Here is a 27,429-nt window from a genome sequence, read left to right on the forward strand (position 1 = left end):
CAGAATAGGAACTACTCAACTGGAATCAGTGAGGTCCATTTCTAATGGTTTCTAAAGGAAAATTCTTCTTCTGTCCCTCAAGCCTCACTATATGGCCTTGTGATGTCATGAATTTGGGAATGGAGGATCACATCAAGGGAGATTGACAAGGGCCCCTGCACAGCAGCTAATTGTGACCAGAAAAAACAAAGACTTGCTGGGTTGTGGACTTGGAGTAAGGTAAATTACAAAACATCGTGTGTATAACTAGACCAAAGCCAATGGCAAGAGTCAACCAAACCAGCAGTGTCTCTGAGTTCATTCTCCTGGGACTCTCCTCCCAGCCTGAAGACCAGACATCACTCTTTATCCTCTTCCTCACCATGTACCTGGTCACCATAATTGGGAACCTACTCATCATCCTGGCCATCCACTCTGACCCCCAGCTCCAGACCCCCATGTATTTCTTCTTGAGTTTCCTGTCCTTCACTGACATTTGCTTTACAACAACCATTGTCCCCAGGATGCTAGTGAACTTCCTGTCAGAGAAGACCATCTCCTATGCTGGGTGTCTGACACAGATGTATTTCATTTATGCTCTGGGCAACACTGACAGCTGCCTTCTGGCGGTCATGGCCTTTGACCGCTATGTGGCCATCTGTGACCCCTTCCACTATGTCACCACCATGAACCACCACCGCTGTGTCCTGCTGGTGGCCTTTTCCTGCTCACTTCCTCACCTCCACTCACTCCTACACACACTGCTACTGAATCGCCTTACCTTCTGTGACTCCAATGTCATCCATCACTTCCTCTGTGACCTCAGTCTCCTGATGAAGTTGTCGTGCTCCCCCACTTTTGTCAATGAAATTGTGATACTGTCAGAAGCTTCTGTGGTTTTGGTGACCCCCTTTCTATGCATTATTTTCTCTTATCTACGAATCCTCATTGCAGTTCTCAAGATCCCCTCAGCCTCTGGGAAACGCAAAGCCTTCTCCACCTGTGGCTCTCACCTCACCGTGGTAACTCTTTTTTATGGAAGCATCTTCTATGTCTATTTACAGCCCCTGTCCTCCTACACTACCAGGGACCACATAGCAACACTTGTCTACACAGTTCTGTCCTCCATGCTAAACCCTTTTATCTATAGTCTGAGAAACAAACACCTGAAACAGGGCCTGAGGAAGCTGATGGGCAGGAGGAAGTCCCAGGCAGCACCCTCTTAACAAACTCACAAATATAATCTGCTCCACTCAAATCTGGTCTCTACTAGATCTTCATGAAAACTGAACTGTTGGAAGTTAGGTTTTGTTTTTTTTTTATTTCTTTTCAGCGTAACAGAACTCATTGTTTTTGCACCACACCCAGTGCTCCATGCAATGCATGCCCTCCATAATACCCACCACCTGGTTCCCCCAACCTCCAACTCCCCACCCCTTCAAAATGATCAGGTTGTTTTTCAGAGTCCATAGTCTCTCATGGTTCATCTCCCCTTCCAATTTCCCTCAACTCCCTTCTCCTCTCCATCTCCCCATGTCCTCCATGTTCTTTGTTATGCTCCACAAATAAGTGAAACCATATAATACTTGACTCTCTCTGCTTGACTTATTTCACTCAGCATCATCTCTTCCAGTCCCGTCCATGTTGCTACAAAAGTTGGGTATTCATCCTTTCTGATGGAGGCATAATACTCCATCGTGTATATGGACCAATCTTCCTTATCCATTCATCCACTGAAGGGCATCTTGGTTCTTTCTACAGTTTGGAGACCATGGCCATTGCTGCTATAAACATTGGGGTACAGATGGCCCTTCTTTTCACTACATCTGTATCTTTAGGGTAAATACCCAGCAGTGCAATTTCAGGGTCATAGGGAAGCTCTATTTTTAAATTTTGAGGAATCTCTGTACTGTTTTCCAGAGAAGCTGCACCACATTGCATTCCCACCAACAGTGTAAGAGGGTTCCCCTTTCTCCACATCCTCTCCAACACACGTTGTTTCCTGTCTTGCTAATTTTGGCCATTCTAACTGGTGTAAGGTGATATCTCAATGTGGTTTTAATTTGAATCTCCCTGATGGCTAGTGATGTTGAACATATCTTCTGCCCATTTTTTATATGATTATCTGTTTTGTGTGGGTTGAGTTTGAGAAGTTCTTTATAGATCCTGGATATCTGAAATAAAGCTCACATCCATTGTTGACAGCTAACCTATGGTCCCCGCCTCTGCTGAAATCATGATATTTTTCCACACTATTCCTCCATTTTCCCACAAAGATTCATTATGTTCTCATCCTCCAAATGCTGCTTTAATCATTTTTGAACATATATATCCTGAACAAATTGCTCTCTTTTTATAAGACTTACCCCCAAAACATTTCACATTTCAGTATATTGCTAAAAACAGCCACCTAATTTATAGCTGTTTAATATCTTTGCAAACATTTTAAGGAAAAAAGAATGGGGGGAGAAGAATTATATTTTAGCTACTTTTCTCATTTTGAGGATTTTTATAATTCCTTATTTTTCTCTTTCACAAAATTTTTTCTTGCTTAAAAATTGTTTTTGCCTCAATCACAAGACGAAAGCTGGAAAGAACCCAAATACATGGAGACTAAACAGCATCCTTCTAAAGAATGAATGGGCTAACCAGGAAATTAAAGAAGAATTGAAAAAATTCATGGAAACAAATGATAATGAAAACACAACAGTTCAAAATCTGTGGGACACAGCAAAGGCAGTCCTGAGAGGAAAATATATAGCGGTACAAGCCTTTCTCAAGAAACAAGAAAGGTCTCAAGTACACAACCTAACCCTACGCGTAAAGGAGCTGGAGAAAGAACAAGAAAGAAACCCTAAACCCAGCAGGAGAAGAGAAATCATAAAGATCAGAGCAGAAATCAATGAAATAGAAACCAAAAAAACAATAGAAAAAATCAATGAAACTAGGAGCTGGTTCTTTGAAAGAATCAATAGGATTGATAAACCCCTGGCCAGACTCATCAAAAAGAAAAGAGAAAGGACCCAAATCAATAAAATCATGAATGAAAGAGGAGAGATCACAACTAACACCAAAGAAATACAGACAATTATAAGAACATACTATGAGCAACTCTACGCCAACAAATTGGACAATCTGGAAGAAATGGATGCATTCCTAGAGACATATAAACTACCACAACTGAACCAGGAAGAAATAGAAAACGTGAACAGGCCCATAACCAGTAAGGAGATTGAAACAGTCATCAAAAATCTCCAAACAAACAAAAGCCCAGGGCCAGATGGCTTCCCAGGGGAATTCTACCAAACATTTAAAGAAGAACTCATTCCTATTCTCCTGAAACTGTTCCAAAAAATAGAAATGGAAGGAAAACTTCCAAACTCATTCTACGAGGCCAGCATCACCTTGATCCCAAAACCAGACAAGGATCCCACCAAAAAAGAGAACTACAGACCAATATCCTTGATGAACACAGACGCAAAAATTCTCGCCAAAATACTAGCCAATAGGATTCAACAGTACATTAAAAGGATTATTCACCACGATCAAGTGGGATTTATTCCAGGGCTGCAGGGTTGGTTCAACATCCGCAAATCAATCAATGTGATAGAACACATTAATAAAAGAAAGAACAAGAACCATATGATACTCTCAATAGATGCTGAAAAAGCATTTGACAAAGTACAGCATCCCTTCCTGATCAAAACTCTTCAAAGTGTAGGGATAGAGGGCACATACCTCAATATTATCAAAGCCATCTATGAAAAACCCACCGCAAATATCATTCTCAATGGAGAAAAACTGAAAGCTTTTCCATTAAGGTCAGGAACACGGCAGGGATGTCCATTATCACCACTGCTATTCAACATAGTATTAGAAGTCCTAGCCTCAGCAATCAGACAACAAAAAGAAATTAAAGGCATCCAAATTGGTAAAGAAGAAGTCAAACTATCACTCTTCGCAGATGATATGATACTGTATGTGGAAAACCCAAAAGACTCCACTCCAAAACTGCTAGAACTTGTACAGGAATTCAGTAAAGTGTCAGGATATAAAATCAATGCACAGAAATCAGTTGCATTTCTGTACACCAACAACAAGACTGAAGAAAGAGAAATTAAGGAGTCAATCCCATTCACAATTGTACCCAAAACTATAAGATACCTAGGAATAAACCTAACCAAAGAGACTAAGAATCTATACACAGAAAATTATAAAGTACTCATGAAAGAAATTGAGGAAGACACAAAAAAATGGAAAAATGTTCCATGCTCCTGGATTGGAAGAATAAATATTGTGAAAATGTCTATGCTACCTAAAGCAATCTACACATTTAATGCAATCCCTATCAAAATACCATCCATTTTTTTCAAAGAAATGGAACAAATAATCCTAAAATTTATATGGAACCAGAAAAGACCTCGAATAGCCAAAGGAATATTGAAGAACAAAGCCAAAGTTGGTGGCATCACAATTCCGGACTTCAAGCTCTATTACAAAGCTGTCATCATCAAGACAGCATGGTACTGGCACAAAAACAGACACATAGATCAGTGGAACAGAATAGAGAGCCCAGAAATCGACCCTCAACTCTATGGCCAACTCATCTTCGACAAAGCAGGAAAGAATGTCCAATGGAAAAAAGACAGCCTCTTCAATAAATGGTGCTGGGAAAATTGGACAGCCACATGCAGAAAAATGAAATTGGACCACTTCCTTACACCACACACGAAAATAGACTCCAAATGGATGAAGGACCTCAATGTGAGAAAGGAATCCATCCAAATCCTTGAGGAGAATGCAGGCAGCAACCTCTTCGACCTCAGCCGCAGCCACATCTTCCTAGGAACAACGGCAAAGGCAAGGGAAGCAAGGGCAAAAATGAACTATTGGGATTTCATCAAGATCAAAAGCTTTTGCACAGCAAAGGAAACAGTTAACAAAACCAAAAGACAGCTGACAGAATGGGAGAAGATATTTGCAAACGACATATCAGATAAAGGGCTAGTATCCAAAATCTATAAGGAACTTAGCAAACTCAACACCCAAAGAACAAACAATCCAATCAAGAAATGGGCAGAGGACATGAACAGACATTTCTGCAAAGAAGACATCCAGATGGCCAACAGACACATGAAAAAGTGCTCCACGTCACTCGGCATCAGGGAAATACAAATCAAAACCACAATGAGATATCACCTCACACCAGTCAGAATGGCTAAAATTAACAAGTCAGGAAATGACAGATGCTGGAGAGGATGTGGAGAAAGGGGAACCCTCCTCCACTGTTGGTGGGAATGCAAGCTGGTGCAACCACTCTGGAAAACAGCATGGAGGTTCCTCAAAATGTTGAAAATAGAACTACCCTATGACCCAGCAATTGCACTACTGGGTATTTACCCTAAAGATACAAACATAGTGATCCGAAGGGGCACGTGTACCCGAATGTTTATAGCAGCAATGTCTACAATAGCCAGACTATGGAAAGAACCTAGATGTCCATCAACAGATGAATGGATCAAGAAGATGTGGTATATATACACAATGGAATACTATGCAGCCATCAAAAGAAATGAAATCTTGCCATTTGCGACGACGTGGATGGAACTAGAGCGTATCATGCTTAGTGAAATAAGTCAATCGGAGAAAGACAACTATCATATGATCTCCCTGATATGAGGACATGGAGAAGCAACATGGGGGGGTAGGGGGATAGGAGAAGAATAAATGAAACAAGATGGGATTGGGAGGGAGACAAACCATAAATGACTCTTAATCTCACAAAACAAACTGGGGGTTGCTGGGGGGAGGTGGGATTGGGAGAGGGGGAGCGGGCTATGGACATTGGGGAGGGGAGGCGAACCATAAGAGACTATGGACTCTGAAAAACAACCTGAGGGTTTTAAAGGGTCAGGGGTGGGAGGTTGGGGGAACAGGTGGTGGGTAATGGGGAGGGCACGTTTTGCATGGAGCACTGGGTGTTGTGCAAAAAGAATGAATACTGTTACGCTGAAAAAATAAATAAAATGGAAAAAAAAATTGTTTTTGCCTTATTCTTATCTTTCTATTTTTGATTGTTTCATTGTGGTTTTATTTCTTTTTTATTTTCTCTTATTCTTTTTACCATACAATTTAAAAATGGTAATGGCCAGAATGAACAAGAACCAAGGATGATTACATGAAAGCTATCCATTCCACAATGGGGATAATTTTCCTCTATCTATCTCTAAAGCTGTGTGTTTAAAAATATGTGATTTAATACTTTGTTCTAGAAATTCCTACTCTTAGGATTCTAACCTATGGAAATACTATCATAAGTGTATATGGATATTGAGATATATTTTTTTCAGTGATTCCAAGTTTATGACACATAAAAATTGACAATAACTTAAAATCCTATCAATAAAGAATGGAGAAATGATTTTTAACTACAGAGCATGTAAGAGTATGTAGCAAGTTGGAAGAATCAAATGGATATTTATCCCCTGAAAGCCATTAGGTAGAAAAAAGAAGATTTGTAACATGTATAAAACTGAATTCATTGTTTTTAAAGATTATATAAATATATATGTGGGCAAAGTCAGTGCAGTAGGTGAGAGAGGGAGAGAATTTCCAAGTAACACATTTATAATCTCTGATTTGTTTAAAATAACACATGGAATATGAACCTCTTAATAAATCAGATGACTAATGTAATGGTGAGAGACTTTCTTTGTAAGGTCCAAAGAGGTGAAATTTTCTATGTGTATGCCTATCTGAAACATGTCATTATTTGGTTCTTTCACTTGAGGGGTAATTTGATAGTATATAGCATTCTAGGTACCAAAACGTGTGAAAGTTTAAAGATATATCTGCATCATCCTATTGCATCAAGTGTTTTCGTTGAAAAACAAGAGGTCATTGTGATTTGTGTTCTTTTGTGACCTCCTCCCCTAACCACAGTCAACAGATACCCTACCCCAAACCAGGTTGCCACTGTGGGCTGTGGGAGAGCAAATGCAGATTCTACCCACTTTACTCCAAGCCTAAGCACTGGAACCTGGTCATTTTCCTTGGAAATTGACATGCCCATTTAAAAATTTAAATGAAAATACCTTAGAATAATCCAGACAATCTTGAAGAAAAACCACAAAGTTGGAGGAAACACATTACTAAATTCCAAGACTTCAACAAGCTAAAATAATTAATATAGTAAAATATTTTTATAAGAATAATAGGGGAGAAGATAAAACAAGAAATAATCAGAGAGGGAGACAAACCACAAGAGACTCTCAACCATAGGAAACACACTGAGGGTTGCTGGAGGGGAAGGGGGGTGGAGAATGGGATAACTGGATGATTCGCATTAAGGAGGATTCACATAAGGAGGATCGTTAAGGATGTAATGATCACTGGGCATTATATACAACTGATGAATCACTTAACTCCACCTCCGAAGCTAATAATACACTATACATGATTAATAGAATTTAAATTTTAAAAAAGTGAACAAAAAATTTGAGCAGACACTTTACAAAAGAAGATATTCAAATGGCCAATACCGCATATGAAAGACACTCAACATCATTACTTATCAGGGAAACGTAAGTTCAAGTCACAATGTGATACCATTGAACACTCAATAGACTGACTACAATTAAGAAGACAATACAAAATTTTTGTAGGATTTGGAGCAACTGAAACTCTCATATATTGATGGTGGGAATGTGAAATTATGTAATCACTTTGGAAAACAGTTTGGCAATTCTTAATAAAATTAAACATACAACAACCATTTGTCTATTTAAAAATCTTGTATAAAATATTCACAGCAGCTTTATTCATAGTAGAACAAAACCAAAAACAACTCCAGCGTTCATCAACAGGAATTAGATAAACAAATCATCAGTAAAAGGCCGTACACTTATGATTTGCATTATTTTACTATATGTAAACTGTACTTCAATTTTAAAAGAAGTTGGATGACCTAGAGATAATGAGCAATGGCTTTGGGACTATTAGCACTGGTGCACAGTATAGATTAATATCGTGCAAATGTGTGCTTCATCTGAAATTAAGGGACAGTATAAGAAGAATCTCTTTGGAAATTCAGGGAGGTGCAGAGATGGGAATGAGAGGGACAGGGATGATGCTACCTATCACCTCACAAAAATCATCTCCACCTTACAAAATGTCTGTGTCTTGTGAATCGAACTGACTTGACTTGAGTCCAAGGCAACATCTGCCGTCCAGACAGAAGGAGACATTGCTGCTCAGAATTCTACTTACATTCCTCTGTATTTTCCTGTGCATATTCCTAAAGGAAAAATGGACTGAATAGTAATTTCTCTCAGTGATGCTAAATTAAGAGTGACCATAGGTGATGCCTCTCCCTTTCCTGGTAGAGATTGGCCCATCAACCTTTGCTATTCTACTCCTTCCTAGAAATGAAAAGCAGCAGCTCTGGAGAGCCTAATCCTGCCACATGCCTCTAGAGGGCAGTATAGCTGAACCAGTGAAGCCCAGTCTGGGGTAAGACAGGTAGAAACTGGAAAAATCAGGAGACCTATGGTAGTTGAAAAGAGGTCACATAATGGGAAATAATGGCAGGAAAAGGAGTTATCATTCTTTCCTTAAAAACCACCTCAGCACATGACACTAATACTCTTAGTTGTCCCTCTCATATGTGGTGTTGGGTCATGGCCAATATAAGAAGCTACTCTTGGACTAATTTTCCCTTAAGAAGGACAACTAGAGGGGTGCCTGGGTGGCTCAGTGGGTTAAAGCCTCTGCCTTCTGCTCAGGTCATGATCTCAGGGTCCTGGGATCGAGCCCCATATTGGGCTCTCTGCTCAGCAGGGAGACTGCTTCTCCCCGCCTCTCTCTGCCTGCCTGTATGCCTACTTGTGATCTCTGTCTGTCAAATAAATAAAATCTTTAAAGAAAATAAAAAAGGACAACTAGATAGAAAAAAAAAAAAAGAACAACTAGAGGGCACCTGGGTGGCTCAGTTGGTTAAGTGACTGCCTTCAGCTCAGGTCATGATTTCAGGTTCCTGGGAGTCCCACATTGGGATACCCCCACTCTGTGGGGAGCCTGCTTCTCCTTCTCCCTCTGCCTGCCACTCTGCCTGCTTGTGCTCTCTCTCTCTCCCTCTCCATCAAATAAGTAAATAAACAAATAAATAAGTAAATAAATAAATTTTTTTAAAAAAAAAAAAGGACAACTGAACCAAAGCCATACCTCAACAGTTCACTGAGACCTTATTGTTTACAGTTTACTGATACCTCTTGTCTGAAGAGAAGACATCACTCAGAGTTACTTGATGAACTGCCTAGATCATCATAGGTTGGAAATATCATTTTAGTCACATGTTACATTTATTATTTTGATTCCTACCTTTGAACCTCATTGGGCATACCGTGACTGTAAGCTAACAACCACTACATTATGTTTCTGTAAACCAGGATGACACCCTGGTTAAAGCAAGTACCTGGGTATGAGATGCATGTTGTTGTCATCTGCCGATATGTTGGAATATAATTTGCTCTTTTAACTACATCAGATATGAATGTGGATGGAAAACTATACCAATAGGCACTTAAGGAATTATAATGATGGCCAAGAGGTGGTTTTTTAAAAGATTTTGTTTATTTGTTTATTTATTTATGTTCAATTTCCTTTTTTTTTTATTAGTTTAAGAGGTAGAATTTAGTGATTTACCAGTTGCATGTAATACCCAGTTTACATAAAGTAATGTCCCTCCTGAATGCCCATCACTGAATTATCCCTTCCTCCCTCTTCTCCCCCAGCAATCCTCAGTTCGTTTCCTAGAGTTCAATGTCTCTTACGTTTTGCCTCCCTCTCAATTTTCATCTTATTTTTCCTTCCCTTCCCCTATGTTCAGCAGATATTTTTTTATTCCACATATGAGTGGAATCATGTAGTGTTTGTATTTCTCTGACTGACTTATTTCACTTAGCAAAATATTCTCTAGTTCCATCCACATTGTTGCAAATGGCAAGATTTCATTCTTTTTGGTGACTGAGTAATATTCCATCATATATATATATATATATATATATATATATATATATATATATACACACACACACACACACATATACATCTACATACACACACACACACATATCACCTCTTCTTTATTGGTTCATCTGTTGATGGACATCTGGGCTCTTTCATATTTTGGCTATTGTGGACATTGTTGCTATAAACATTGGGGTGCATATACCTGTTTGAATTACTGTGTATCTTTTGGATAAATACCTAGTAGTGCAATTGCTGGGTCATAGGGTAGCTCTATTTTTAACTTTTTGAGGAATCTCCATACTGTTTTCCAGAGAGGCTGCACCAATTTGCATTCCCACCAACAGTCTAAGAGGGTTCCCCTTTCTCTGCACCCTTGACAACATCTTTTGTTTCCCGGGTTGTTCATTTTAACCATTCTGACCAGCATGAAGTGGTATCTTATTGTGGTTTTGATTTGCATTTTCCTGATGCTGAGCGATGTTTTGAGCCTTTTCTCATGTGTCTGTTGGCCATTTATACATCTTCTTTGGAGAAGTATCTGTTCATATCTTCTGCCTATTTCTCTCTTTTTAAAATTTTATTTATTAACTTGAGAGGAAGAAAGCACAAGTAGGGAGAGGGGCAGAGGGAGAGAGAGAAAGGAGCCCAACTTAGGGATCGATCCCAGGACTCTGGGATCATGACCTCAGCTGAAGGCAGATGGTTAACAGACTGAGCCATCCAGGTGTCCCTCCTGCTCATTTCTTGACTGGATTTTTTATTTTGGGGTTATTGAGTTTGATAACTCAATTTTATAGATTTTGGATACTAGCCCTTTATCTGATAAGACATTTGCAAATATCTTCTCCTATTCCATAGGTTACTTTTTAGTTTTGTTGACTGTTTCTTTTGCTATGCAGAAGTTTTTTATCTTGATGAAGTCCCAATAGTTCATTTTTGCTTTTGTTTCTCTTGCCTCTGAGATGTGTCTAGCAAGAAGTTGCTGCAGCTGAAGTCAAGGAGGTTGCTGCCTGTGTTCTTCCCTGGGAATGCTTTTAAAAATATTTTAATCCCATATTAAGGCTAAGTTTTAAGAGTATGAAAAGGAATGGAAAGGAGAACAAGAGAAGACCTAAGAACAAGAGGGGAATGTTGACATGACAGAGTTTGTCACATACCAATGATGACTTCACTCTGGAACTTCCAAAAAAATGAAAAGGGATTGTGAAAAGGTTTTAGATATTTGAACTGAGTTGCACCTGCTGCATGAATATGATCACCTGGCAATCCCTTGAGGAACACAAAGGTTTTTGGTGAACATAGTGTACTTGAATTAGTCTTGTGCCACAAATACACATGGCAACAACACTTGTGATCACACAACATTGGCTCTGAGGACTAAAAGGGATTTAAAGGGTCAGGAGCTTGGTTAAGTGTGAGGACTCAAGGAAATTACTGTTCTGAAGACTCATTCTAGTCACTAGAGGAAAGTCTTCTAGGAAACTGGATGAACTTGACATTTGGCCCAGAAAGATGATGAAGCAGTATTTTAATGGACTATGCATTTACTAAGCTGACTCAGCATCTTGCTGACAGATAACTGGGAAAGAACACATACCCTCCTCACCCAGGAAGGAGCAATTGCCATGTTGACAGCAATACTATCTGATATAAACAGCAGTGGCCAGGCTCAGACAAGAGAGATTCACTTGTGGGAACAGTACGGCTAGCCTAAACCATGACAAGATTTAATTCCTAAGCATGGTGTTTACTGACACCCCTATAAAGGAACTTTGGCTCTCTATGATACATTGGGTAATGTTAAACAGGTGAAGGATCAGTCTTGGGTTGTTCCCATGGGAGATAAATGCGTGGTGCTCCACAACGATACCTAAGTCCTAAATCAATATAAAACTTGTTCTTTGGTGAATGAAATATATTTATGCCCCAGAACTTACTTCTAGAAAAATGACTTATGTAACTGAATGTCTCTGTTGAAGCCTGTAAAAAATACAACTTATTTTGGGGGGAGAGGGGGAGGGAAAGAAATAGTCCAGGTGGAAAAGGTATACCAGAAATCGTGTGAAGTAACATACTCCTGGTTCGATGTGATTACTGGGAAGGAATACCACCTCTTCTTTGGATAATACAGGTCCTAGTGTTGCAGAGTTTTAAAACATCTATTTTTATACATCAGATATATGGAAATTACTGTTTTAAGCATGTTTTAAAACCTAAGAAATATATAGCAAGTAAGTATTGATAATCGCCAGCAGTTAGTTGGAAGGAAAGAATTAATGGGTAGACTTTAATGATTTCTTCATCCTCCAGAAAACCTGAGGATTTGGCTCTTATATCCCCATCTTACAGCAGTAATTCAAAGAATGTGTAAGAATATACCAGCTCTAAGATAAATTAGGATCCTGCTATGTAGTAAACCAGTGTGCTGTGACTCTTTGTCAAGATCACCTATTGGGTAACCAGTAATGGACAAGAACAGCTGCACAGAAAAACAGGAGTTAGAAACACATCCCACCTTTTGCCTCATTTTATCTGAGAGAGAAAGATGGGTCACCAAGAACTCTCCAGAAGCCCTCTGAGGGAATTTGGCCAGGGTTCTTGTTCTTGCTGCATCTGCTCAAACCAACATGGACTGATCCACATATGTAGCCTCAATATGTGCCACCAGTGTTTCCATCAGTACGTGATAGATATAGGCTTCATTACGTTGGATTAAGTGAACTTCCTCGAATAGGTCATCCAAGATAACCACTTTAACAGCAGATATCTAAGATACCTACCTTAATGCCAACTCATTACACATAAAATAAAATACTTCCATTAAAAAAAGACAGAAACACATCCCAGAGAGGACTATATGATCATCAAGATATAAAACCCAAAAAGACCCCAGATCTGATGCAACTCTTAATCTGTGATGGTCTGGCTCATCTCTTTACATTGACCATCTCTTCACATGACCATTCACATTCAAAATTACTGTGGACATAGAGAGATGCATAGAGGATAAACAGGACTTCTACAGTGCTTCTGAATGCATGATGTACTGCCCATAATTTATCCTATTGTGAAGTTATGTCAGTTTGAAACTGGGTGTAGCTTTTGTGGCTCACAGATTTGATTGTCAGACCCTAACCAAGACCCAGCCTTAGTGATCATGCAGAATAGGCACTGCAATACTTGAAAGGTTGTTACAAGAAAAGAAAAAGCCCAATATCGCTCCTGAACATGTTAAACAAAGCATTTAGTAAAAGAAATACAATATACTGTATAAAAATTAAAATGACATATCTGATAAAGGGTTAGTATCCAAAATCTATAAAGAACTTATCAAACTCAACACCCAAAAAAACAAACGAACAAACAAACAGTTAAGAAGTGGGCAGAAGATAGGTATAGACATTTTTCCAAAGAAGACATACAGATGGCTAACAGACACATGAACAAATGCTCAACATCACTCATGATCAGGGAAATACAAATCAAAACCACAGTGAGATACCACCTCACACCTATCAGAATGGCTAAAATTAACAACACAGGAAGTATTTGTATGTATCAAATACATAGATATGGAGAAGGAGAACCCTCTTACACTCCTAGTGGGAATGGAAACTGATGAACCCACTCTGGAAGACAGTATGGAGGTTCCTCAAAAAGTTAAAAGTAGAATTTCCCTATGACCCAGTAGTTGCACGATGAGGTATTTACCCAAAGGATAAAAAAATACAGATTTGAAGGGGTACATGCACTTCCATCTTTATAGCAGCATTATCAACTATAGCCAAAGTATGGAGAGAGCCCAAATGTCCAACAACTAGATCTGGATGAATGGATAAAGAAGAGGTGGTATATATACACAGTGGAATATTACTCAGCCATCAAAAAGAATGAAATCTTGCCATTTGCACAATGTGGATGGAGCTAGAGGGTACTATGCTAAGTGAAATAAGTCAGTCAGAGAAAGACAAACACCAGATTATTTCAATTGTATGTGGAATTTAAGAAACAAAACAGATGAACTTATGGAAAAGGAAAAGAGAGGGAAGCAACCCATAAGAGACTCTTAAGAATAGAGAACAAACTGAGGGTTGATGAAGGGAGGTGAGCAGGGGGTGGGGTAAATGGATGATGTATTAAGGAGGTCACTTGTTATGATGAGCATTAGGTGTTATATGTAAGTGATGAATCCCTAAATTCTATACCTGAAACCAATTTTGAATTTTGCCATATATTTAACATAACTAGCATGAAATTAAAAATGATTTTATTTCCATAAAGTGACCAAAATGAATTTTTTAAAAAAGCTTACTCAAATAAGCTTTAAAAATCAAATACATAGAGATAAGTCAAATGAAGATGTGGAGGATCTCTACACCAAAAATTATAAAGCATGATTGCGTAAAATTTAATAAGATATAAGTGAATGGCAAGACATTCACAAGTACACTGATTAGAACATGAACTACTTCAATAATGCCATTCTCTCCAAATTAAGCTATAGATTCAGTAAAATTCCATTCAAAACCCAAGCAGAGGGCACTTGGGTGGCTCAGTAAGTTAAGTGCCCAACTCTTGATATTGGCACAGGTCATGATCTCTGGGTCATGGGATTGAGCTCCATATGGGGCTCCACACTCAGGAGGACGTCTGCTTCTCTCTCTCTCTCTCTCTCTCTCTCTCTCTCCATCTGCCCACACCTCCTGTTTGTGCTCTCTCTCTCTCAAATTAAAAAAAAAATCTTTTTTTTAAACCCAAGCAGGTACTTTTTTTATTATTTATTTTCAGTGTAACAGTGTTCATTGTTTTTGCACCACACCCAGTGCTCCATGCAGTACATGCCCTCCCTATTACCCACCACCTGGTTCCTCAACCTCCCACCCCCCACCCCTTCAAAACCCTCTGGTTGTTTTTCAGAGTCCATAGTCTCTCATGGTTCATCTCCCCTTCCAGTTTCCCTCAACTCCCTTCTCCTCTCCATCTCCCCATGTCCTCCGTGTTATTTGTTATGCTCCACAAATAAGTGAGACCATATGATACTTGACTCTCTCTGCTTGAATTGTGTCACTCAGCATAATCTCTTCCAGTCTAGTCCATGTTGCTACAAAAGTTGGGTATTCATCTTTTCTGATGGAGGCATAATACTCCATCGTGTATATGGACCACATCTTCCTTATCCATTCATCCGTTGAAGGGAATCTTGATTCTTTCCACAGTTTGGCGACCGTGGCCATTGCTGCTATAAACATTGGGGTACAAATGGCCCTTCTTTTCACTACATCTGTATCTTTGGAGTAAATACCCAGAAACGCAATTGGAGGGTCATAGGGAAACTCTATTTTTAATTTCTTGAGGAATCTCCACACTGTTCTCCAAAGTGGCTGCACTAACTTGCATTCCCACCAACAGTGTAAGAGGGTTCCCCTTTCTCCACATCCTCCCCAACACCCGTTGTTTCCTGTCTTGCTAATTTTGGCCATTCTAACTGGTGTCAGGTGATATCTCAATGAGGTTTTAATTTGAATCTCCCTGATGGCTAGTGATGATGAACATTTTTTCATGTGTCTGACAGCCATTTGTATGTCTTCGTTGGAGAAGTGTCTGTTCATATCTTCTGCCCATTGTTTGATATGATTATCTGTTTTGTGTGTGTTGAGTTTGAGGAGTTCTTTATAGATACTGGATATCAACCTTTTGTCTGTAGTGTCATTTGCAAATATCTTCTCCCATTCTGTGGATTGCCTTTTTGTTTTGTTGACTGTTTCCTTTGCTGTACAGAAGGTCTTGATCTTGATGAAGTCCCAAAAGTTCATTTTCACTTTTGTTTCCTTTCCAAGCATGTATTTTTGATAGGCTGATTCATAAACTTACATGGAAGGGCAAGAAGTCAAGATTAGCCACAAATGAACTTGAAAAAGAGTAAAAGGTAGAAAACATATTCTACAAGATATCAAGACTTATAAAACAACAATCATTAAGTTAGAGTGACATTGGCTTAAAGGTCATCAGGCAGACCAAAGGATGAAAGAGACACCCAAAACAGACCCTCACATTTATGCTTGGTCATGACAGAGGAGGCCCTGCAAAGCAATGGTAAGAGGCTATCTTTCCAAGAAACAGTTCCGGGTTACTTGCAAATACATGTAGAAGGGGAAACCCCTATCTCACATCATATAAAATAATCAAGCCACACTTGTAAACCTAAGTGTGAAAGATAAAACAACAAATTTTATAGAAAATATCAAGAGTGGAATGGAAATATAAATACCCAGAGTGTCTTTATGCCTTTGGAATTGGGGATTTTTTTCTGAAGATAGAAAATGGAAGAAACACAGAGGGGAAAAATAACAAATTACTTTAAAATCAAGAACTTCTATTCATCAAAAGAAACTACTGAGAAAAGGAACAAACAAGTCACCAGGTGGAAGAAGTTACTTGCATTACCTATAACCCCATGGTTGTGGATATATTTTATCCATAATACATTTTTAAATGCCTTAAATTAGTAAAATAAAATAAAACAAAATGAAATAAAATAAAATAAGAGTCCACCTGACAGGAGTGAGCAATAGACTTGAGCATGCACTTTCCAAGTTTTGTTTCCAGGAAACAAATGGAACAGGGCTCCATCTCATTACTCCTCAAAGAAACAGAAAATAAAACCACACATGTTGGTATAGAGAGAGCATGAGAACTTATACAATACTGCAGCGGGTAAGTTCCAACAGGCACACTGGAAAAATGATTTGGCATTTCTATTATGATTGAATATATGCATACCCTAGGATCCTAGTATATGCCTGACAGAAAGATGTGTAAATGGGCTTCAAGTCCTTACAAGAATATTTGTAGCAACCAATATTCATGTTTATTGTCAGAAGAACCGAGAACCAAATGTCCATTAACAACAAAATTATTAATTAAATAGAAAGCTAACAATACAAAACAATACTGTAAAACAATGAAAATGAGCTAGCTACAGTTACACAAAACAAAGATCTCTGGGGGGAAAAGTACTCTGCTAAAAATCTCTGAAACATAACTTTGAACAAAAGAGGTGGGGCGCAAAAGAAGACCTATGATATGATTCCATTGATGTAAAGGTCAAAAGTAGGAAAACCTGATTATAGCGCTAGAAGTCAGGAGAGGGGTTATCTTTGGGAGGAGGAAAGAGGGAAGGTCAGTGATAACTGGGGACATGGGAAAGAGGGCTTCTAAGGTACTGAAAAGGTTCAGTAGTGGTTAAGTGGGTGTTTTCATTTCACCCACCATAAGTGGATGATAAATCTCTTATGACTTGCATGATTTCTCATTATGTATCACATTTCCATAAAATAGTTTTCCATCAATTCATAAAATACTCTTAAATCAATGTTACTTGGAAATTATTAAAATAACTTGACAGTCTTTACCCTTCAGCTTGTAATGTTCTCTGACAATATTTATCAGGATTCAGCACACTGTTCTGTAAAAGGCCACATAGTAAATACTTTGCAGCTCAGTGCTGTCTCTGTCACAGCCACTCAACACTGCCACTGTAGTGTGAAAGCAGTCACAGACAATATGTAAGCGAATGAGTGTGCTGTGTTCCAATAAAACGTTATTATAGACACAAGTGGTAGACATAATCTGCCAGCAGCCGTAATTCAGGAGCCCCTGATGTATATAGTTAGGTTGAGTTAGGCACTAAATGGAAATATATTTTTATATTTATAAATTAATTTATATCAGTGGTCGAGTTGTTAGATATTTTTTTAAAGAATTTATTTATGTATTTGACAGAGAGGTAGATCACAAGTAGGCAGAGAGGCAGGCAGAGAGAGATGGGGGGAAGCAGGCTCCCCGCTGAGCAGAGAGCCTGATGCGGGGCTCAATCCCAGGACCCTGAGATCATGACCCAAGCCGAAGGCAGAGGCCTAACCCACTGAGCCACCCAGGCGCCCCGTTGTTAGATGTTTTTAATATCAGTGCTGTTTATAGGAACTGGTAGAATATTCCATGGGAGGAAGAAGTTGCAGAACAATATAAATAGCAAGGCTTAATGTGTTTGCATATAAAGGGAAGAGTTCAGTTGGGACTGGAAGGGGACACTCTTCACCTTCACTAACTAAACTTCTAAATTATTTGAGTATCTTACCATGAGTGCACACTACTTCTGAAATTTAAAAACAGAGCTACAAAAGGAAAGCTCCAGCCTAAAATTATGGTGCTTTTGGCACAGAAATGTGGTGACCTTGATCATTATGTTAGAGCAGATTCCAGATTCCTTTTTATGGGAGGCTTGGACTTACCAGGGGAACTTTCCAGGCTCACACCCAAGCAGGGGTGAGTTAACCTACTCAACAGATCAGTGTCCTGTTCCACTCCACAGGATCCCAGTCACATTTGCTAGAACGTGCGAAGGCCCCTGTCCTCATTAGGCTTCCTAACCTCAGCAAGCACATCTCAGTCCTAGCCCAGCATGGTGTGAAATCTGATGTCTCGGCCCTCACCAGACACTCAGAGGAGTGACCCTCTGGGCACCTGCTAATCCAGAACTCATCACCACTAATACAACTAGCAAAACCTAATGGAGAAAAACGACGTTCATGGAGGACTTCCTAAGCCCCAGTCCTCTGCATCGAAGGCTCAGTCGATTTTAGGTCAAGGGTCCATGGGAGAATCTAATGAAAAAAAGTGTTAATCATCCTCAGAAAGCGGGAAAAGCACATTTCTTCATACATAGGAAACAAACACCCCACGTCAAGTGGCGTACAGTCTCTCGCAGCCCATCTAACAACGCTCTGGGGGAGTCAGGCATGCTCTACATGAAGAACCACCATCCTTAAGTCAAGACTAACATTGAAGCAAGCGAGACATCAGGGGGCTTCCTGCCTGCCTACACTATGGATCCCCAAGGATCACTTTGCCTAAATTGGGTCTTGGTAGGATGCCCTCTAAGCTTCCACTGAGGCTTCTTTGAAGAATTCACTGTTTCCTCTAAGGATCTTGTGAAGGTTTTCTTTTCAGTGCACAGTAATCTCTTCCTGAAAACCCACAAGGGATATTTTTCTCAGATCAGAGAGCCAGAGTTGGTAATGTGTCTCCTATATTACTGATGTGTTTTTATCTTTTGGATATTGAAAGTCATATAAATGACCTTCTCACCCTCTCCACTTTGGTCATCAGCAAGCTCAGAACGAAATGAGCTTCCAGAAGGGTGGAATCAGGGCTTGCTGCTGATTTTGTGCTCTCTCTCACACTGTCTATCATCTTCTACACCTTACTTTTTTGCTTCTTGTCCCTTGACTATTTTTTATTTATTTTCTAATTAATATTTAGTTTTAAATATATTTATTTTCTCTGTTTGTTGCATCTATCTTTCTAAACAACCCCATACTTTTCAGGAGAGGATGAAGCAGGGGAAAAAAAGAAAGAAAGAAAGAAAGAAAGAGAAGAGAAGAGAAAGAAAAGAAGGAAGGGAAGGGAAGGAAAAGGTAGGGTAGGGTAGGGTAGGGAAGGGAAGAGAAGGAAAGGAAAGGAAAGGAAACGGAAGGAAAGGAAAGGAAACAGAAGGAAAAGAAAGGAAAGGAAAGGAAAGGAAAGGAGACAGCAAGCAAGGAAGGGGGTCAAATACTTGACTAGTTTTTTTTTTTTTTTTCATGTGACTCTGGGGTAATGCAGAGGGTAACTTTCAGGAACCGCAACATACAGATTAATAGAAAATCTAGTCTCTCTCCTGAACATGCCCCTACCTCCTCTGATCTATATGGAAGTTCTCGAGGATGCTTTTCAGCATTCCAAGAGCCATGCCTGCACATTCCTTAACCCAAGAGCCAGAGGTACTCCCAGGAGTGCAGGCAACTCCACATTAGCCGGGCCACAACTCCATCTGAAACCAGAACAAGGATAAGAGGGTTCGCAATGGACAAACTGTGTCAAATATTACTCTGACTCCAAATCCAATACTTAGGAGCCTCTGATATCGTCAACATCCCCTTAACCCAAAGAACCTGATATTACCCCATAAACCAATAGCAGACTTTAATCTATCTTCATCACTTGTCCTTGGATGAGCACCAGCACACACCCACACATGTGCTTATGTGCACACATATACACACTTTTCCATTGTCTGAAAACTGCTGCCCCCATCTATACTTTACTCCTCCAAAATAAAAGTATCAAGTCACCTCCATTGACATCCCCCTCTTCCAGAATACCCATCATTGCTCCTCAAACCTTAGTTACCTACAAATGGGGAAACCATTTGTACGAGACCTGACCAGGAGTCTGAGCAGGCTCTGTAAATAGTCTCTGGAATAGTCTGCCAACGTTCTGCATCCCCTTGGGCTGTGATTTGCTTTCTAAACCTGGAGACGGCACTGAGCAGATGTCCCCAAGGGAACAGTAGGCAGAGAGAATACCCTATTCCCTCAGAGCACAAGGGATTCCAAGGAGGTCTGGTGAAGGGCATCCAAACCATTATAGGCTGGGAGAGGTCTCTGGGCACGTAAGTCCTCATCTTGGTAACTGGGTAACAGTCTTCTGAAAGGAGGAGTCAGGCTGGGGCTGGGGATGAGAGGTGAGGATGAGAAAGAAATTTGAAACCCTGTGGGGGAAACCTGCTGACCAAGCACGTGGCTCCCCCTTGTTCTCCTCGGTTTCCTGGAACAGAGGTAAGGGAGAGGGTAAAGGGGATGGGCACTTGAACTGAAGTGCAGATCCTAAATAAATTTGCAGACATCGCCCAGAGACATCTTCTGCATCTAGAGAGGTTGCAGTGGAGAGAAAACATCTGGTTGCAACCAACAACCAGGTTCACAGTCCACGCTGACCAGGCATGCCTTCCCCGTCACCCACCATCTGAGAACGGTGAGTTCCAAAGGGTCTGTGTCAAAAATCCCCGCGAGGACTTTGATAAGATATCCATGAGTCAGGAAAGGGTTATCCATGTGTTTTTGTCAATAAGAACCCAACGAAGTTGAGTGCTGTGTGTGCACAAAGAAACGGGTGGTCCCTATGACTAAAGCCTCTGGCTTTCACATGTTTGGTTAACCCAAGTGCGGAACACGCAACCTTCCAGAATTTGACCATGCCTGCTTATTTACTTTATCAAAATATTTTCCCCACATCTTGGAGGCTAAATTGCTCACTCTGGGGGCAGACGTGCTGACCCTCTGCGAGGCCCTGTGCTTTCACGTGTTCACTGAGCCAACAGCGCTGTGAGACAGGTTTTCCTATTAGTCCCACTTCACAGATGGAGAAGGTGAGTCACAGAGAGGTTAAGTAACTTGCTCTAGACCGCTTACCTGGCAAGGACAAGACCCCTCATACCTAGAAAGTGGACCCGAGCCCCCATGTGCAGGGTGACCCCTGCCACAGGGAGAAGCCAGGAGGCCTGCGTTCCACTCTTGGTTCTAGCAATTCAAATGTCATGATGATGAAGGTCCTTCCTCCCAGAAGGCTTCAATCTTCCTCCTCCTTAAAGTGAGAGGGCTGGACTACATGACCTCTAAGAGTTTGTCTGGCGCAGATTCCCTACAAGTGTGCCTCAAAGTTGAAGGAGTCAGAAACCAAGGGGCACCTTCCAGGAGAGAAGGCTCCTGTCCTTCCTGTCCTTCCTGTCCAGTCCTGGTCCTACCAGCCGTGAACTGCACAGAGTGCTGTTCCCTAGACAGTCACGTGAGGGCTGCTGCGTTGCTTCCTTCCATCTGTTCAGAATCTGAAATGAACATCCAGGCATTCTTTCATTCCACAAATATTTATCAAGGGACTACTATGTTCCAGGAACCACGCCAGAGGGAGTTGGCGTAACAAAGAACCAGACGTGGTCCTCATACTTGGGCAGCTCACAGTCTAGTGGGGAAGGCAGTGTTGTAAATACTAAGATTCAGTCTCAGTCCATAGTGTGTGGGCCAGAGGGCCGCCGGGGTCTGAAGGAATGTTCTGCTGGAGGTTGGAGGCTAGAGGCTGGAGGCTGAATAAGGGGACCTCCCGCCAGGGTAACAGACAGGGCTAATGGATGATTCGGGCATGTGGAAAAGTAAGTCCCTGAGGCAAGAAGAAGCAAAGACTGCCTTACAACTGGATCATGAAATGTGAGAGGGCAGGGAGGGAGGCAGTAGACGAGCCACAGAGCCCGCAGGAGACACTTCACGGGAAGCTCAGTAAAGCCACAGGAAGGAACTGGCCCTCAGTCTGTGGGTAATGCGGAGGCTCATGCAGCAGGAAAGTGCCTGTGATGGGTTGGTTCCCCCAAAAAAGATACATTGGAGTCCTAATCTCCAGTACCTCAGAATGTGACCTTATTTGGAGATAGGGTCTTTGCAGAGGTAATCAGATTAAAAGCGAAGTCATTAGAATGGATCATAATCCAACATGATCAATGTCCTCATGGCAAGGGGAAATTTGGACACAGAAACACACAGGCATCAGGGAAGACAGTGTAAAGAGACCAAGAGAGAAGACCAGCATCTATAAGACAAGGTGAGAGGCATGGGACAGACCCCGCACAGCCCCAGGAAGGAACCAACCTGACAACTCCTCTAGAATTGAGAGAAAATATATTTCTATTGTTCTAAGCTATCCGGTCTGTGGCCCTTTGTTACAGCGGCCCTGGGACACTAATTCAGACTTTAACCTGAAGAGTTAGGTGATCATGTTTTTATTGTTAAAAGAATGCTGTTTCTTCAGTGCAGAGAATGGATGGTGGAGGGGGTGTCCAGCAGGGCTGCGGGAACCCAATACATCACAGGGACGAAACTGGAATAACCTAGGTGGGAATGATGGTTTTCACCAGAGTGCTGATGGGGAAATGGTGGGGAAATGAAAAGGTCCACTCAAGGGATTTAGGAGGCCAAACCAGGGAGATCCCTGGAGAAGCAAAGTCCATGCTGATGAGCCCTAGACAGAAAAAATGGAAGAATGATTCTGATTCTGGCAACACCGGCCCCCTGCATGCTTCTAGTCCCAGCCCCCTCTGCTCTCACAGCCAGATGTCCGTCCCTTCCCCTCTGCATTTGGTCCAGCCCTGCTTCTCCTTCCCGGCCACCAGCTTCTTCTTTATCAGACACTTCCCAGTTGCCCCCATGACGTATATTGTGTTTGTGGCTTACAAACTGCTTCCACATACATGTTCCTCACGTTTCTCCTGAGAGCAGGCTTGAGTTTGTCTTATGTATGAAGAAAGTGAAACAGCAGGGAAGGGATTTTGCCAAAGACATGCTGTGAGTAGTGAAGCCAGGAATCGAGCCCACAGCTGCTGTTTCAGCATCCCGAGTGTTTTCCTGTGCCCTGCCACCACTCAGGTCAACACGGGGCTTGAGAGAGGTCCTGTCTCTAGCAATTACAGTAGAGGACACCATACAGCATTGATTTTGAAAGCCTGTCAGTTGCTGGAATAAGGACGTTAAGGTAGAAGAGTTCCACAGTGAAAAATAACATCCCTGCACATTCGCTTCTGGCATAATCTTGCTGAAGGTTTGCTAAAGTGTGAGGACATACCATTTCGTGTTTAAGACCATCCTAATTGGGATCCAGGCTCTGGCCCATGTGGGCTGCATGATGTGAGAAGAGCACTCAACATTTTTCACCTCAATTTTCTTTTTTCTTTTTTTTTAATTTAAATTCAGCTAGCCAACATATAGTACATAGTTTCTGATTCTTCTCTTGCGTAAAACACCCAGTGCGGATCACATCATGTGCCCTCCTTAATGCCCATCACCCAGTGACCCCATCCCCCACCTCCCCTATGACAACCCTCAATTTGTTTCCTAATGTTAAGAGCCTCCCGTGCTTTGCCTCCCTCTTTGATTTCTTCCCATTCAGTTTTCCCTCTCTCTCCCTATGATCTTCTTTGCTATTTCTTTTTTTTCTTTTTTTTTAAGATTTTATTTATTTATTTGACAGAGAGAGATCACAAGTAGGCAGAGAGGCAGGCAGAGAAAGAGAGGAAGAAGCAGGCTCCCGGCTGAGCAGAGAGCCCGATGCGGGCTCAATCCCAGGACCCTGAGATCATGACCTGAGCCGAAGGCAGAGGCTTTAACCCACTGAGCCACCCAGGTGCCCCTTCTTTGCTATTTCTTATATTCCACATATGAGTGAAATCATATGATAATTGTCTTTCTCTGCTTATTTCACTTAGCATAACAGCATCCAGTTCCATTCACATTGATATAAATAGTAGGTTTTCATTGTTTCTTATGGCTGAGTAATATTCCGCTGTATATATGAACCATATCTTCTTTATCCATTCATCTGTTGAAGGATATCTTGGCTCCTTCCAGTTTGGATAGTGTGGACACTGCTGTTATAAATATTGGGGTGCAGGTGCCCTTTCTTTTCAATACATTTGTATCTTAAGGGTAAATATGGGCAGTGCAGTTTGTGGGTCATAGGGTAGCTCTATCTTCAACTTCTTGAGGAACCTCCATACCGTTTTCCAGAGTGACTGCACCAACATTCATTCCCACCAACAGTGTAGGAGGGTTCCCCTTTCTCTGCATCCTCTCCAACATTTGTTCTTTCCTGTCTTGTAATTTTAGCCATTCTGACTGGTGTAAGTTGGTACCTCAATTTTCTTATCTTTTAAAAGGGAATGCTGTTCAGAGCCAGATCAGAGTTGTTTGGAGTGATATGCATGAAGTATTCAGCTCAGTGCCTGATACATAATAAGGACTCGATATGTCTTGGGCACAACTGCTATTATCTGCCTTAATTTCATACTCATTTCCAAATCCTGAAATCACACAAAAATACTTCTTTCTCAACATCTCAGGAATTTAGGTGAAGGGTGGTCAAACAGTGAAAAATCTAAAGGCTGTGAGATTTTGCAAAGAAATCGAGAATAATTGCTTTCAAGAGCATCCTGGAACACCTGACAGAGAAGAGTATTAAGGCAGGAAGTAAAGGAAGAAATAAAGCAAGTGGTGAAGGAGAAGTAGAGGTGGAGTGAGAAGGTATGTACTGCCCCCTAAAATTATTGAGAAGAACACCACAAATCAACATATTAGATAATTGGTCCGAGACCACACAGACAGAAAATGAAGGAGCTGATTTCAAAATGTGTGCTTTTTAACAAGGACACCACACTAAACTCTTTGCTTTCCAGGGCATCTCTCACTATACCTGTAGCATTTCCTTGTGCTTATTTGTTTAAAAATTCCTTTCCCACTAGACTCTAGCTACCTTAAGAACAGGAATTGAGAATGATTCATCTTCATAATCTCAGTGTTGGGTTCCCAGTGAGCATTTAATTCAACAGTGTTGAATTATTGTGAAGGCACAAATCTCTGATGGCTAAGAGTGTTTCAATAAAGAGGTTCAAAAAAATAAAATAAAATAAAAAAATAAAGAGCTTCATATATAATAGAGGTTTTTCCCAGCTTTTAAGGAAATGTTTGCTCTGAAAGGGTGACTATGAACACTGTTTGCCTAGTTGGCATTTATCTTACTTACCTGATTCACTTAGCTGTTTGGGGGTTTTTTGTTTGTTCATTTGTTTTCTTGCTTTGTTTTGTTTGCAAGGGTAGTAGAGAGACGAGCCTCAACCTGACATACATGAATAAGTATTTATGGGGAGGGACCCAGAAAAATAGGCATCACTGAGGTCCACCTGGGATTCTTTCTGAAAGGAAATCTTCTCTGATGTCCCTGCATTTAACATAGGTTAAACTTTTATATTGTTCAACTTCTTGTGGATTGTAGAAGGGAAGACAGAATAATGGACAATTTATAGGAATCCTAGGAGAGAGAGGAATAAATTGAAACTTGTTGAATTGAAAATTCTATGATTTTCCATACTTATTGGCACAGGCAGGATTATGGAGAATGTCAACCAAACTAGTAGTGTCTCTGAGTTCATCCTCCTGGGACTGTCCTCCCAGCCGGAGGACCAGAAGCCACTTTTTGCCCTGTTCTTCATCATGTACGTGGTCACACTTGTGGGAAATCTGCTCATCATCCTGGCCATCCGCTCTGACACTCAGCTCCAGACACCCATGTATTTTTTCCTCAGCATCTTATCCTTCATTGACGTTTGTTACACAACAACCATTGTTCCCAAGATGCTAGTAAACTTCCTGTCAGAGAAGAAGTCCATCTCCTATGCTGAGTGTATGACCCAGATGTATTTCTTCTTGGCTTTTGCCAACACAGAAAGTTACCTCCTGGCGGCCATGGCCATTGACCGTTTTGTGGCCATATGTGATCCCTTCCACTATGTCACCATCATGAGCCACCGCCGCTGTGTCCTGCTGCTGGTCTTCTCCTGTTCCATCTCTGATCTCCATTCCCTCTTACTAGTTCTCCTGATAAATCGTCTCACCTTCTGCAACTCCAATGTTATCCCCCACTTCCTCTGTGACATCAACCCTCTGCTGAAATTGTCCTGTTCCTCCACATTCGTCAATGAAGTTGTAATTAACACAGAAGGATTGATAACCCTGGTGACCCCCTTTATATGCATTATCATCTCTTACTTCCAGATCCTCATTGCTGTTCTTAAGATCTCCTCAGCTGCTGGGAAGCGTAAAGCTTTCTCTACCTGTGGCTCCCACCTCACCATGGTGACCCTCTTTTATGGAAGTATTATTTACGTTTATTTCCGACCCCTGTCCAGCTACACTGTCAAGGCATCTACACTGCCACGGTCATCTACACGGTTCTGTCCTCCATGTTGAACCCTTTTATCTACAGCCTGAGGAACAAAGACATGAAGCGGGGCATGAGGAAGCTGATGGGCAGGAGGAGGTCCCAGGCAGCATCTTCCTGAGAACACTCAGGAGTGAGTCTTCCCCTTTGAGCCCTCATTTCTGCTGATTCCTGGTATACATATCCAGCTACTAGAGGCTAGCATACCTAAGTCGAGTATTTGTGGGAAATTATATGAGTGACCAGACAAGAATATTGTACCTGTTCTTTCATATTCATAATACATTTATTTTACAATATAATTAATATAGCATATATATCGTATATATGTGATATATCATATGTATATGATATATCATATATACATATATATATATCCACCAATCAAAGTCACCTCATTAGGGCTTCCTTGCTAACCCAGGGTCTTTGCATCCATTTCTCATTCCCAACTCCTATTCCCTTTTCCTATTTATTCCTTCCAAGTGTAGCCAAAAACTTCTTATTAATTTTTCTTTACCAAATTTCTCCCTGTTCAATAACTCTAAGTTCCCGTATCCTTGTGTAATTTAAGAAACATCTTCAATTAAATGTGGTACATATGGGGCGCCTGGGTGGCTCAGTGGGTTAAAGCCTCTGCCTTCAGCTCAGGTCATGATCCCAGGGTCCTGGGATCGAACCCCACATCGGGCTCTCTGCTCCGCAGGGAACCTGCTTCCTCCTCTCTCTGCCTGCTTCTCTGCCGACTTGTGATCTATGTCTGTCAGATAAATAAATAAAACCTTTTTTTAA

General features: G+C 40.9%; 3 protein-coding genes across 3 annotated transcripts; all 3 read left to right on the forward strand.

The window, feature by feature from the left end:
• The first annotated feature begins 257 nt into the window (after positions 1-257).
• On the forward strand, positions 258-1,205 carry LOC123953400 (olfactory receptor 1L8-like). Its single transcript, XM_046023613.1, has one exon. It carries the CDS (start codon positions 261-263, stop codon positions 1,203-1,205), a length of 945 nt encoding a protein of 314 aa, XP_045879569.1. The 5' UTR covers positions 258-260.
• An 11,348-nt stretch (positions 1,206-12,553) lies between these two features.
• On the forward strand, positions 12,554-12,724 carry LOC123953503 (40S ribosomal protein S29-like). Its single transcript, XM_046023824.1, has one exon. The coding sequence runs from the start codon at positions 12,554-12,556 to the stop codon at positions 12,722-12,724; it is 171 nt and encodes a 56-aa protein (XP_045879780.1).
• A 13,087-nt stretch (positions 12,725-25,811) lies between these two features.
• LOC123953420 (olfactory receptor 1L1-like) lies at positions 25,812-26,669 on the forward strand. The gene has a single exon (XM_046023652.1). It carries the CDS (start codon positions 25,812-25,814, stop codon positions 26,667-26,669), a length of 858 nt encoding a protein of 285 aa, XP_045879608.1.
• The last annotated feature ends 760 nt before the right edge of the window (positions 26,670-27,429 follow it).

The sequence above is a fragment of the Meles meles genome, chromosome 11 (assembly GCF_922984935.1).
Source record: "Meles meles chromosome 11, mMelMel3.1 paternal haplotype, whole genome shotgun sequence".
Lineage (NCBI taxonomy): Eukaryota > Metazoa > Chordata > Mammalia > Carnivora > Mustelidae > Meles > Meles meles.

Excerpts from the sequence above, each read along its gene's own strand:
- LOC123953400 (XM_046023613.1), top strand. The coding sequence starts at position 261 with ATGGCAAGAGTCAACCAAACCAGCAGTGTCTCTGAGTTCATTCTCCTG.
- LOC123953420 (XM_046023652.1), top strand. The coding sequence starts at position 25,812 with ATGGAGAATGTCAACCAAACTAGTAGTGTCTCTGAGTTCATCCTCCTG.
- LOC123953503 (XM_046023824.1), top strand. The coding sequence starts at position 12,554 with ATGGGTCACCAAGAACTCTCCAGAAGCCCTCTGAGGGAATTTGGCCAG.